This window comes from Musca autumnalis, unplaced genomic scaffold, assembly GCF_047663935.1.
Source record: "Musca autumnalis isolate F117 unplaced genomic scaffold, ASM4766393v1 scaffold_4, whole genome shotgun sequence".
In the NCBI taxonomy this organism is placed as follows: domain Eukaryota; kingdom Metazoa; phylum Arthropoda; class Insecta; order Diptera; family Muscidae; genus Musca; species Musca autumnalis.
This window is the reverse complement of record NW_027411977.1, coordinates 37052084-37066745: the sequence shown is the minus strand read 5'-3', so window position 1 is coordinate 37066745 and position 14662 is coordinate 37052084. Positions and strand designations below refer to the sequence as shown.

At 38.6% G+C, this 14662-nt stretch overlaps 1 protein-coding gene and 1 long non-coding RNA gene across 2 annotated transcripts in view; one reads left to right on the top strand and one right to left on the bottom strand.

Annotated features, from left to right (window-relative positions):
* LOC141400577 (uncharacterized) overlaps window positions 1-11147 on the top strand; it is a 66264-nt gene extending 55117 nt beyond the window's left edge. The window contains exons 2-3 of the long non-coding RNA XR_012412151.1: window positions 10787-10944; window positions 11011-11147. This is a non-coding gene — a long non-coding RNA (uncharacterized lncRNA). The remainder of the gene's footprint in view (window positions 1-10786; window positions 10945-11010) is intronic.
* Eip78C (Ecdysone-induced protein 78C) overlaps window positions 1-14662 on the bottom strand; it is a 316686-nt gene that overhangs the window by 189578 nt on the left and 112446 nt on the right. Inside the window, exons 3-4 of the mRNA XM_073979819.1 lie at window positions 10995-11227; window positions 10785-10926 (exon numbers count right to left, since the gene is read on the bottom strand). Of these exons, the coding sequence (XP_073835920.1) occupies window positions 10785-10926; window positions 10995-11227 (375 nt within the window). The remainder of the gene's footprint in view (window positions 1-10784; window positions 10927-10994; window positions 11228-14662) is intronic.

Sequence of the window (14662 nt, the reverse complement as noted above, 5' to 3'; positions counted from 1 at the left end):
ATAGACCACAATAAACGGGGATTTTTTAAATATTTTTTTAAAGAGACCCATAACCTGGACTTTTTAAAAAAATTTTAAGGGACCAATAGACCACAATATACGTGTATTTTTTTTAAAGATTTTTTGAGAAGTTCACAATAAACGAGGATTTTTTAAGCTTTTTGCGGGACTAATAGACCACAATAAACCTGGATTTTTAAAATAATTTTAAGGGGACCCAAAGACCACAATAAACGGGGATTTTTTTAAAGAATTTTAAGGGGACCCATAGACCACAATAAACGTGGATTTGTTAAAGATTTTTAAGGAGACCCAAGAGCACAATAGACGTGGGCTTTGTACAGATTTTTAAGGAGAGCCACAGACCATAATAAACGTGGGCTTTGTAAAGATTTTTAAGGAGAGCCACAGACCATAATAAACGTGGATTTTTTTAAAGATTTTTTAGGGGAACCATAGATCACAAAAAACGTGGATTTTTTAAAGATTTTTAAGAGGACCCACTGACCACAATAAACGTGGATTTTTTAAAGATTTATAAGAGGACCCACAGACCACAATAAACGTGGATTTTTTATAGATTTTTAAGAGGACCCACTGACCACAGTAAACGTGGATTTTTTAAAGATTTTTAAGAGGACCCACTGACCACAGTAAACGTGGATTTTTTAAAGATTTTTAAGAGGACCCACCGACCACAGTAAACGTGGATTTTTTAAAGATTTTTAAGAGGACCCACTGACCACAGTAAACGTGGATTTTTTAAAGATTTTTAAGAGGACCCACTGACCACAGTAAACGTGGATTTTTATAGATTTTTAAGAGGACCCACCGACCACAGTAAACGTGGATTTTTTATAGATTTTTAAGAGGACCCACTGACCACAATAAACCTGGATTTCTTAAAGATTTTAAAGAGGACCCACTGACCACAGTAAACGTAGATTTTTTAAAGATTTTTAAGAGGACCCACTGACCACAGTAAACGTGGATTTTTTAAAGATTTTTAAGAGGACCCACTGACCACAGTAAACTTGGATTTTTTAAAGATTTTTAAGAGGACCCACTGACCACAGGACACATGGATTTTTTAAAGATTTTTAAGAGGACCCACTGACCACAGTAAACGTGGATTTTTTAAAGATTTTTAAGAGGACCCAGTGACCACAGTAAACGTGGATTTTTGAAAGATTTTTAAGAGGACCCACTGACCACAGTAAACGTGGATTTTTTAAAGCTTTTTAAGGGGACCCATAAATCACAATAAACGTGGATTTTTTAAAGATTTTTAAGTTGACCCGTAGATGACAATAAACGTTGATTTTTTAAAGATTTTTAAGAGGACCCATAGACCACAATAAACGTGGATTTTTTTAAAGATTTTTAAGGGGACCCATAGATCACAATAAACGTGGATTTTTTAAAGATTTTTAAGGGGACCCATAGATTACAATAAACGTGGATTTTTTGTAGATTTTTATGGGGATCCATAGACCACAAAAAGCGCAAATTTTTAAAAGATTTTTAAGGGAACCCAAGACCACAATAAACGTGTATTTTTTAAAGATTTTTAAGGGGACCATAGACAACAAAAAACATTGAATTTTTAAAGATTTTTAAGGGGACAAATAGACCACAAAAATCGTGAATTTTTTAAAGATTTTTAAGGGGACCCATAGACCACAAAAAACGTAAATTTTTTTTAAAGATTTTTAAGGGGACCCAAGACCACAAAAAACGTGAATTTTTTAAAGATTTTTAAGGGTACCCAAGACCACAAAAAGCGTGGATTTTTTAAAGATTTTTAAGGGGGCCCAAGACCACAACAAACGTGAATTTTTTATAGATTTTTATGGGGATCCATAGACCACAAAAAGCGCAAATTTTTAAAAGATTTTTAAGGGAACCCAAGACCACAATAAACGTGTATTTTTTAAAGATTTTTAAGGGGATCCATAGACTACAAAAAACGCAAATTTTTTAAAGATTTTTAAGGGGACCCAAGACCACAAGGGGACCCATAGATCAAAATAAACATGGATTTTTTTAAAGATTTTAAAAGGAACCTAAACCAAAAAAAAACTTAGATTTTTTAGGGAGACAGAGACCACAATAAACGTGGATTTTTTAAAGATTTTAATGGGGACACATAGACCAAAATAAACGTGGATTTTTTAAAGATTTTAAGGGGACCCATAGACCAAAATAAACGTGGATTTTTTAAAGATTTTAAGGGGACCCATAGAACAAAATAAACGTGGATTTTTTAAAGATTTTTAAGGCGACCCCTAGACCACAATAAACGTGGATTTTTTAAAGATTTTTAAGGCGACCCCTAGACCACAATAAACGTGGATTTTTTGAAGATTTTTAAGGGGACCCCTAGACCACAATAAACGTGGATTTTTTGAAGATTTTTAAGGGGAACCCTAGACCACAATAAACGTGTATTTTTTAAAGATTTTTAAGGGGATCCATAGACTACAAAAAACGCAAATTTTTTAAAGATTTTTAAGGGGACCCAAGACCACAAGGGGACCCATAGATCAAAATAAACGTGGATTTTTTTAAAGATTTTAAAAGGAACCTAAAACAAAAAAATTTTGGATTTTTTAAAGATTTTTAAGGGGACCCCTAGACCACAATAAACGTGGATTTTTAAAGATTTTTAAGATGACCCCTAGACCACAATAAACGTGTATTTTTAAAGATTTTAAGATGACCCCTAGACCACAATAAACGTGGATTTTTAAAGATTTTTAAGATGACCCCTAGACCACAATTAACGTGGATTTTTAAAGATTTTTAAGAGGACCCAATGACCACAATAAACGTGGGTTTTTTAAAGATTTTTAAGAAGACCCACTGACCACAATAAACGTGGATTTTTTAAAGTTTTTTAAGAGGACCCACCGACCACAATTAACGTGGATTTTTTAAAGATTTTTAAGAGGACCCACCGACCACAATAAACTTGTATTTTTAACAATTTTTAAGAGGACGATAGACCACAATCTGCGTGGTCTTTTAAGAGTACCCACTGACTAAAATGAAAGTGGATTTTTAAGAGGAGTTCTTGAATTTTGTGTTTTATGTTCCCAAGCAACCCACTGTGCCAACAATTTTTAACAAATTGTAAAACTTCCAACATTTTTCGTGAGTTTTCTACACAGTTGTTGTTATTGTAACTATAGTTTCATTATGTAGTTCTTGTTGTTGCTGCTGCTGCTGTTGTTGCAGACGACAAAAGTAGGTCGTCATGCGTCACAAAAAATACAAAATAACGAAAAAAGAACGAGAAGAGGGACGAAAATTATAAAGTAAATGAGAACGCTTATATTGTTGAGAGTGAATGATGGATGGACAGACGTAGTGTAGCGGAGGCAGTAACAATAGAAACAACACCACAACCGGCACCAACTGCAAAAAATCAAAGTTTATTTTGGTATCCAGCCACGGTTGAAGCATTCATTAACTGTGCAACGTGTTGCACAGTCACCGTTTTTGGTTGAGGCCGCCGCCACAGTCAAAGCGTCAGAAAGCCAACCAACCAACCAGCCAACCACTGAATCCGTTTCATGTCTTAGCCATGCCGTTTGTAGAATTACACAAAATTAAATATGACATAGCAGCAGACTGTGACTGGCCTGGTAGATTTTGATGTTGTTTTTGTTCTTGTACATTACAATTTGATGGGGTGTTGTTGTTCTTGTTACTGGTGTTGCTGTAACCATCAACGATCTCTTAATATAACACTTTGTGAAACCCCAAAAAGGAATGGTTACATTGCCACCGCCATCAAACGCCACCACCCAGCCACCTCATCGTTATTGATTAAATTAATTAACTGGTTTGTGGTGGCTAATAAAAGAAATCAACAGCAGGCAGGCAGGTTGGCTTGTTGGCAAGAATTATAAACGCATATTTGTGAAAATTACTCTTCTACGATTTCATGCAACAGCAGCAGCAACAACAACGACAGCTTTGAACTACAAACCCACTTTGGTTACCGATGGAATTAAGAACATCCATGAGAATTGTTAATTGTTTGAAGTTACAAATATGAAGATTAGTTTCTATATTTGTGCAAAATTGCTAAGAAAATATTTTATTTTATTTATATGCATAATTTATTAGCATGGAGTTTTAGTAATAATGTTTGAAGGAGTATTTATATGGACAATAATTGTGAAATTATTCAGTTTAAAGGCTTAGACAGCAATCCTATCTTAAAGCCGAAATATTTGTGCGTAAATTTTTTCAAAAAAAACCTGTACCTAGACCAAAAATGGTAAAACTCAGGAACAAATCATAAAGGTAAATCGTATTGAGAATTTTCACAGCTACAACATCTTCTTTAGCCCAATTTCGATAGAATTTGCAGTTTCCAAGCAAAATTACGAAAACCTAACAAAACCTAAAAATGTGAACATTGACCGCGATTTATTTAAAAAGCGCAACGGCGATTATACGCATAAACTTTCTAGGTGTAAGCACCATTTATTTAAAGTTAATTCAGGAGCACCGTAAGTCGATATAGCCATGCCGTCTGTTGTAATTACTCTAACTTCCGCAAATAATTGAGCTAGAACGCTATATTTTTGCACCAGACTATATTTTTGCCATAGTCACGTCAAGATGGGCTATATCGGTCTACGTTTTGGTACCTTCCGATTTCCGGGATTTTGAGGTTTTTAGCTACAATTTTTTACCCAATTAGCTGTAATTTGACATTTAAGGTTCTTAGTGGTCACAACAATTCTCAACCAAAATAAAACGGTACCTCCAGATTTTCGGTATTTTGAGGATTTTAAATAAACTTTTTTAACCAAGCTAGCTTTATTTTGACAGTTGAAGTTCTCAGTAGCGACGAAACTTCTTCAGTATAAAATTGTCAACATAGGTCCCATATAACAGTACCTCCCGATTTTCGGTATTTTGAGGGTCTTAGCTACATTGTTTGACAGTACTAATCGTAATTTTGCATTTTAGGTTCCCTGCAATTACAAAACTTTTCCACCAAAAAGTGTCAAGCTAGGTCCACACTTTGATATAGTCTCCATATAACTGTACCTCCCGATTTTCGGTATTTTGAGGATTTTAGTTAAAATATTACCGAACTTGCTGTAATTTGACATTTGAGGTTCTTAGTGGTCACAACACTTCTCTACAACAACTTGGCAATATAGGTCCATGTTTTCATATCGGCCCCATATAACAGTGCCTCCCGAATTTCGGTATTTAGAGGATTTTAGCTAAAGTTTTTAACGAACTATCTGTAATTTGATATTTGTGATTCTCTGTGGTAGCGAAACTTCTCCAGCAAATATCGGCAACATAGGGTCTATGTTTCGATATATCCCCCATATATAACAGTGCCTCCCGATTTTCGTTATTTCGTGGATTTTAGCTAAAGTTTCTTTGTGATAACGAAACTTCTTCATTATAAATCGTCAACATAGGACCATGTTTTCGTATAGCCTCCATATAACAGTACCTTCTGATTTTCGGTATTTTGCGGGTCTTGGCTACATTGTTTGACAGAACTACTCGTAATTTGACATTTAAAGTTCCCTGCAATTACAAAACTTTTCCACAAAAAATTGTCAAGATAGGTGATATAGCCTCCATATAACTGTACCTCCCGATTTTTGGTATTTTGAAGATTTTTGCTAAATTTTTTACCTAACCAGCTGTAATTTGACATATGAGGTTCTTAGTGGTCACAACACTTCTCCACAAAAAATTAGCCATATATGTATAAAGGTCCATGTTTTGGTCTTAGTATAGCTGTTTACCGGAACTATCCGTAATTTGACATTTGAAGTTCCATGGAGGAACTTTTCCACCAAAAAGTGTCAAGATAGATCCACATTCTGATATAGCCCCCATAATATGGTTCAACCTGATTGAATACATTTTTTAGATTAGACAATTTAGGCATTTGTGGTATCCGAGGTCGAAAAATTTTTGCACCTAAAATTGTGGGCAGGGAAGGAAACTCATTATTCTATTTTAGTTAAGAATATTTTATAGTGAAGGGTTTAAAAAGTTTAGAACTTTTGGACCACTCAAGCAGGATGCATGGACTTACCCACGAATAACATTACATCGCTGTAAACAGGACCACAAAGAGTACGAGTACCATTGATAAAAATTGCCAAAGCATCTTCGAAGAGATTCTAAGCTGCATTAAAACAAAAAGAAGAAGAAGACCGATATGGACCATTTTTGAAGTTAAACTAAAATTAGAATTTAGTCAAAATATTAGGAGATCTATAGCTTAGATCAAATCGGTTGCTCCGTTCAAGGTAATCTTTAGTGAAATTTTTTGCACTTTTGAAGGGGAGGTACCGAAAGGAGTGGACCGATGTGGTCCTTATTCTAACTTAAAATAAGTTTGGGCAAAGTGTTAAGGAGGCAAAATTTTGCACCGAATCGGCTGATCCCTTCGAGAGTTATCGACTAAAAACTATTATTCCAATGAGGCAAATGTTGACCTTATGAAAGTGTATACACCCTCGTTAGTCTAAAGACTGAGACTGATAAGGACTAAAACCATTATTTCGATTACGCTCATATTACCCGCATAAAGACTTAGGATATAAAAAACTCCTGGCTGAGCACATACGAAAATAATTTGCACATGTACATCATTTCGGGTAAAATAATAAAATATTTCAATTTTATTGTTTATTTATTACAATAACAACAATTTTAAAAATTGTAACCAATTTAATGGATCAGTACTAAAATGTTTTTCCCACTGGTGCGTATTAACGGTGTCAATACTTATACGCCACAATATCTAACAACTAGTTAATGTATGAGTAAGTGAAAACTATTTCCCTAATTAATAAAAAAAATACCGAAAATCTGATGGTACCGTTCTATAGGGACTATTCTAAAGAGATTTTTCATTAAATTTATTTTTATGTCCTTTTAACAAGCTCTAAAATGAACCCTACTTTCAACTTGAATTCTTAGCCATACCCCAAACAATAATAATACTTATGTATGAGCAAAAATTGGTATTTCGGTATATTGCTTCCACTAGAAAATATGCATCACTAGGACTACCCTCTATTATAATTATAACACTATCCAAAATGTGTCTCAAACTGGACCTAAGTGCAGGAATTTTGTATAGGAGGTGTATGAAGGAGTTGTCCTAAATATTGGGACATATCGGGATACTGGGCAATAGCTTCCTATAGAAAAATAATTATCCTTTTGTGTTGTCAACCCGACCCGCCAAGAGGCCTTACTGGATTTAAGGGTAAAATTTTTACTAGATGTAGTCGCCTAAGTTGTCCGATATATTTTATTGTCGAACTTAATGAGAGAGTGTGAGGGAAAGATTACGATGTACAAAGATTGAACCAATGTCAGTTACTCCTTTCGATAGTTGAGGTGTCTAGTAGCCTTTGTAGTTCGTTACAGTAGAATTTTTAGGGCTTTTGAGTAAGGATTTGTCCAAGAAACATTATATTATTGTAATCAGGGAATCTTCAAATACTGCTTGCCCAAGCAGAGATCAGATGGGACAAGACTGAATCATTTAAGATATCAAAATGTACAAGACCACATTACAACATCAAACGTATAAAGTTACTGATTAGCCAAAATCGATGGGACTTAGCAAGACTAATTGCGGTGCTAACCGTTCACTGAATTTTTTATGGACAAATAAAATGTTAGTCACCCTTTTCGATATTGTGCCTATCAAGGGCTTTCATCCCTAAAAGGAATTTTCCACAGCCCAAAAAACCAGGTGTTCCAGTTAAATAAATCACATATCACTTCCTCATATCCATAAACAGACCACCAGACTTCATAACCTCTGAACGCCGCACTTTCATTAATCATGGGGAAGCGGATTGGCAAGGTTTCAGAGAGTTCACTAATCAACGCTTCAGAGAACTGCCCAAACCCTCTGATGTTCGGGTAGCAGAGAGGAAATTCCGAGACATCATCACTGCTGCAGCCGCTCGCTTTATTCCTGCTGGTCGAATACCTAAAATAAGACCCAATTTCCCAGCAGATGCGACGGGATTAGCTAATGAGCGTGATGAGCTTCGCCGCACGAACCCTAACGACCCCAGAGTCAGGGAACTGACAATGGAAGTCAATAGATTAGTCGGTGAACACAAGCGAAAAAAAGTGGCTAGAACATCTGAAGTGCTGCAACATTGGAGCCGGCTGTAATAAATTGTGGACAACGGTTAAGGCGCTATCGAACCCTGGTAAGAGAGACGTTCAGACATCTGTCATATTTAACGGCGTGGCTGTGACAGATCCGAAGAGGTGCGCTGGCTATTTCTGCGACAATTTATCGAGCACCCCGATAGCGACCGGGCGAAGAGAAGTGTTTAGCGTCGTTTGCGTTCTCTTCCAGCCGAGGAAGAACCGCCACAATTTACGATGGATGATGTTGCAGATGTTATCCGGGGCGCAAAGTCATCCAAAGCTCTTGGACCTGACGGAATTTCTATGGTGGTGCTAAAACAGCTGGATGACCCAGGTGTCGAGTATTTAAGCAAGGTCCTCAACTTATCGCTAGTCACCCTAATAGTTCCCGATGCCTGGAAGATGGGCAGGGTGGTCCCGCTACTGAAACCTGGCAAAGATGCCAGTAGAGGTGAGTCATACAGGTCGATTTCACTTCTATTGCCAGTAGCGAAGATACTCGAGGCATTACTCCACCCCAGCATCAGAACGTGTTATCCAGTTGCGGATCATCAACACAGATTCCGGAAGCAACACAGTACCACAACAGCACTGCACGCCATTTCCGCATATATTGGACGAGGAATCTGGTAGCATTGGATCTGACCAAAGCGTTTGATACGGTCAGCCATGCTACGCTGTTCGAGGATATCGAGAATACTACCCTCCGGCCTTATCTGAAACGCTGAGTCATCAACTATTTATGTGGTCGCCAGTCATACGTGGAATTCAGAGACAGGAAGTCCAAACCCCGAAGAGTAAAGCAGGGAGTTCCCCAAGTAGGGGTGATATCTCCGGAACTGTTTAACCTCTACCTCTCTGCAATTGCACGCCCTCCCGACGGCATTGAGTGAATTACGTACGCGCATGATTGTACACTGATGGCGTCAGGTCCCAACATCGGTAACGTTTGTGACAGTCTAAATGCCTATCTCATTGATCTTATAGAGTTTTTCCACTGTTCACCACATGGACGGCGCAAATGAAGCACCCACTGAATGTGCAGGTCGACGGTGCAATTATTCCGACCTCAAACTTCCCCAAAGTCCTAGGGGTCACATTCGATAGCATGTATAAGCCGTCCCAGCATACTACAATTATCTGCGATAAGCTGAGAAACAGAAACAAGGTCGTCAAGTCCCTAGCCGGCAGCACTTGGGGTGCGGATAAAGAAACCTTGTTAACCACATACAACGCGATAGGTCGGTCTGTGGTAATCTATGCGGCGCCAGCGTGATTTGCTAACGTAAGTGATACACAATGGGTTAAACTACAAATCTGCCAGAATGCTGCCCTGAGAACAGCTACAGGGTGTCACCTCATGTCTGCAGTGGACCATTTACATGAGGAGACCAAGATCCTTCCTGTGCGTCGACACAACAGGATGTTGACGATGCAGTACTTGCTTGGATGCCATAGGCAAGACCACCCAAATTACCATCTAGTGGATATGCCTGAACCCCCCAGACAAGTTAGGGAGGATTATCTAGATCTGGAGAGAGAGGTCCAAAGATATAAAAGAGAACCTCTAGATCAACGTGCATACCAGGCAGTTTTAAATGACATTCACACTGATGCGGTTGCAAAGGCACTGGCAGCCTACAGTGCGAATATGGTCCTCGACGATCATCCACCACCCGTTGTAGCAGAAAAACAACTGCTGCCAAGACAAACGAGAGTCGTGTTGGTACAACGTAGATCTGGTTGGTGCAGCCGCCTCAATTCTTACTGGGCCAAGATTGATGGCACGCGGAATATCTGCCCAGCATGTGGCACCAGTCCGCATACTACGCAGCACCTGTTTAACTGCCCAGCCAACCCGACTAACTTAACTCCACTCTCTCTTTGGACGAATCCTATTCATGTAGCGTCCTTTCTAAACTTGGAGCTGGAGGCAGAGCCGAATCAAAAAAATAAAGATTTACATGTACTTGTAGAAGCTGCTACAACAACAACAACATATCACTTCCCCGATTGGACAAGGAAGATTTATCGCATATCAATGAGTACACACCTATTCATATGAACTTAATGATATATGTATATGGAACCTACATTTTAATGCCGAGTCCGAATGCTATGTTTTAGGACACCACTTGTAGAGAAGTTTTACATGGCTGTAGTATTCAGGAAATGTTGCCAACATAAAGCTGAGAGGTGTTTTCTACCGTTGAGAATCTGATGTGCAAGGCGTCCGCGATAACACTGCACGCCTTGGAATCCTGAATTGTCGATCATATAATTAATTATGTAATTAAAAAAGAACCGGTTTCGGTGACAGAGCAAAATAAGTATACTTCAACCATTTTCAACGAAAAATACCATTACGCGAAATATGGGTATCAGAGCCTTGGATGTGGAAAAGGTCTTTTAGAAGTTAAAGTGATATTCGACTATATATCCAGCAAAAAACTGATAACAAATTTTGTAACTTTTAATTGTTAAATAATTTTTAAATAACTTTTAATAGTAACTTTAAATTGTTAAATAATAAATCACTTTTACTTTAAAACACAATCTAATAACTAACGTAATTTTCTCTATTTGGTACTTACAGTCTCGACTCATACCAGCTGATAGACATTTCTTGAAACGACAATACTGGCAACGATTTCGATTGAGGCGTATAACCAAACACTTGCCGTCTCGTAAGCAACGATATTCGATTTGTTTTTGTATGCTGCGACGAAAGAAACCCTGAAAGCAAGAAGAAAGGTATTTTAAAGTAATTAATTCAAAACACCCTAATGTTTATGTTGACTTACCTTACAACCTTCACAGGATGTGACACCGTAATGATAACCGGATGCTTTATCGCCACAAACTTTACAGGGGACAAATGATTTGGCCACAGCACTATTCGAATTAGAATCGTTTATAACAAATGGTTGAGATTGGGCTGAAGGATGTTGTTGTTGAAGGGATTGTTGCTGTTGTTGTTGCTGCTGTTGAGATTGTGTTTGTTGTTGCAGAGAGTGATGCGTTTGTTGTTGATGTTCTAAAAGAAAACAACATATAACATATTAATATTAAAAGAAATAATAAATATTGCTCTGATATTGTTTGAACTGATTTTTACGGACCAGTTCACATAAAAAGCTGCATTAGAGTTCTCACCCACACATATATTTGAAATTTCCGTTAGTAAACCGCTATTTTAATTTGCATCAAAGGAAAGGTCAAAATTTATTTCTATATATTTTTAAGCTACTTTACCGAAATATTTCCTGAATAAATTAAAATATGCACCAATTTATCTTGGTCCCTCTTTCATCTCAAGTGGACACTGACCTCCCCGTGGTGTCACCTGAGGAGCTGCCTTTAACACCAGTTAAAGGTAGCGAGTTAACATGTGCCGCGCGTTCACCCATAAGAACGTTAAAAGCTTGGGTTTTGGCGTCGGGTTAGTAACCCTCCTCTAGAAAAAGCAGCCTACTATGAAAAAACGAAAGAAAAGAATAACAAACCCATCTAAAGTTGACGAACCCCGCAAACGTTCAAAGTTGACGAACCCCGCAAACGTAAAACATCTGGTCTCCAGCTTCACACCAGTGAATGAAAGACTCGCTGCAATTCGATTAAAAGCAAAATTCTTCAACATCAGCTTTATTTGCGCTCATGCTCCCACTGAAGACAAGGACGAACAGACCAAAGATATATTTTACGAGCGCAAAGAAGAAACTTATGACCGTTGCCCTACCCATAACATTAAATTATTGTAGGCGATTTTAATGCCAAAATTTGAAAAGAGAATATCTTCGACCCAACAGTCGGAAAATTTAGTCTCCACAGTGAAACATCTGACAATGGTATGAGGCTGATAGATTTTGCAGCTGCAAAAAACATGGTAGTTAGCAGTAATAAGATCAAATAATCAAATTGATCATGTTGTGATAGATGGAAGACATTCCGAGGAGGTACGTACCCGTGTAAAGGTTGCAAATAAAGCGCGAACAGATACAACACGGAAGTTGGACATCGGTATGCTGCAAACACAACAGATAGCCACAGCATATTCCACTCAACTAGCCCAATTGCTTAATAAAAGCACTCCTCGTCCCGGTAACATATCAGCACAATGGCAAAATATTGCCCACTCCATGCAAACAGCCGCAAAATCCATACTTGGATACCAGAGACCTCCACCAAGGAATCCATGGTATGACCAGGAGTGTCGTGCTGCTACCGAATAGAAAAATTAAGCATATAGGGCTACTCCACAATCAGTAGCAACGCGTAGCTCACGAGAGAGGTATCGGGAGAAAAGGAGAGAGGAGAAAGTCTTTTCCGCAGGAAAAAGAGAAAAATGGAAAGACGGGAGTGTGAAAAAAATCGAGATGCACAGAAGCCAAAATGAAGTCCGCAAGTTCTACCAAAGAGTGAAACATCAAATTGATGGCTTTGGCACAGGCACATCCTCTTGTATAGACCAGCAAGGTAATTTGGTAACTGATACAGATAGTGTGCTCAGGATATGGAAAGAACATTTCTCCAAACTGTTGGTATCCAATAATAGCGAAGACGGCGAAGATACCACAAATCCAATCCCAGAAGATGGACAGCAATAAGTCGGCTGAAGAATAATAAGGCAGCAGGAGCCGATGGCTTACCAGCCGAGCTGTTCAAAACCGGAGGCGACACGCTGATAAGGTGTATTCATCAGCTAGTTAGCACCATCTGGTAGGAAGAACGAGTACCCGACGATTGGAACCTGAGCATCCTGTGCCCTGTCCACAAGAAAGGAGATAAGACTGTATGATCTAACTATGGGGTCATAGGTCTTCTCCCTATTGCCTACAAGATAGTGTCAGGGATAATGTACGAACGACTAAAGCCTATGGTCAATGAAATAATTGGGCCATACCAATGCGGCTTTAGACCTGGAAAATCCACCATTGACCAGATACTTATCCTGCGGCAAATCCTAGAGAAGACCCCAGAGATGCAGATCGTCACTTACCACCTTTTTGTTGATTACAAAGCAGCCTTCGACAGCCCCCTACTCACAAAGGTATTCCAAGCCATGTCTGAATTTGGTATCCCTGCAAAGCTCATCCGGCTTTGTAGAATGACATTAACTGATACTCGATCGTCATTTAAAATATGAAAGAAGAGTTTGGTACCAAAAGAGATTTCAGACAAGGTGATGGCCTCTCGTGTGATGTTTTAACTATTCTGCTCGAAAAGGATATACGAGATGCGAAGGTTAAAAGAAGTGGCACAATATATACAAACAGCCATATGTTACTTGCTTATGCCGATGACATTGACATCATAAGTCGATCAGTAAAGGAAGTAACTGATACCTTTGAAAAAGTCGAAAGGGAATCTGCTAAAGTGGCTCTGGCGGTAAAAGGCGAAAAGACAAAGTTAATGGTGTCGTCGCGCAATGCGTCCATAGAGATCAGGCCAACTGTTGACATTGGTTCCTATAATTTTGAGGTAGTAAAAGACTTCGTCTACCTCGGCACCGCCCGAAACACAAGCAACAATACGAAGAAGAATAGTGTTGGCCAACAGATGCTACTTTGGGCTGAGTAAGCAGTTTAGGAATAAAGCCACATCTCGTCAAACAAAAACAACGCTTTACAAAACACTGATACTACCCGTGCTGATGTATGGTTCAGAAGCCTGGGTACTTGCGCAAGCAGATAAGGCAGTGCTTGGTGTGTTTGAGAGAAAAATTCTTCGAAATCTCTATGGACCAATCTGCGTTGACCGTGAATATCGACGTCGTATGAACCACGAGCTGTATCTGCTATACAACGACATCAGCCACATGGCGATGCACGCAGAATTGGCAGGCCAAAGAATAGATGGCGCAAACAAGTGGATGAAGAAAGCGAAGCACTAAACAGAGAGAATTGGAGATCTTTTCTTAGTTCGGTCATGGTACAAATGTTCTGTAATGGGCCAGCTAAGTAAGTAGCAGTCTTTCGAGGAAAGTTGTCCCCTTCAAGAGAGGAAATCCGCCTACGAAAAACCCTGGATGACAGGGGAAATTCGGAATAAAGGCAAGGAGGTCCGCAGACTTTATAATAGGGTCAAACGTAAAAAAGCAGCAGTATTCTGGGACAACTATCAGGCATAATTAAAGGAATACAACAAAATAACAAGAAACGTCAAACGAAACTCCTGGAAGCTTTTCTGCGAACAGGTGGATAATGTAAATGACGTTTCAAAGATTAAAAAGTTTCTATCTAAAACCCATACACAGACCGAGCAATTGGTCGATGGAAATGGAAAAAGGATTGAAACTACAGAAGAAACTCTAGGCCTTCTGATGAAAACGCACTTCCCGCAGAATACCATGGTTAACACTGAGGCATCGACGGAATGTATTAACTCATCGGAAGAGGCACCAAAGATCGACAGCTTAATGGTCCAACAAGCCATTTTAAGCTTTTCACCATATAAAGCGGCTGGACCAGAT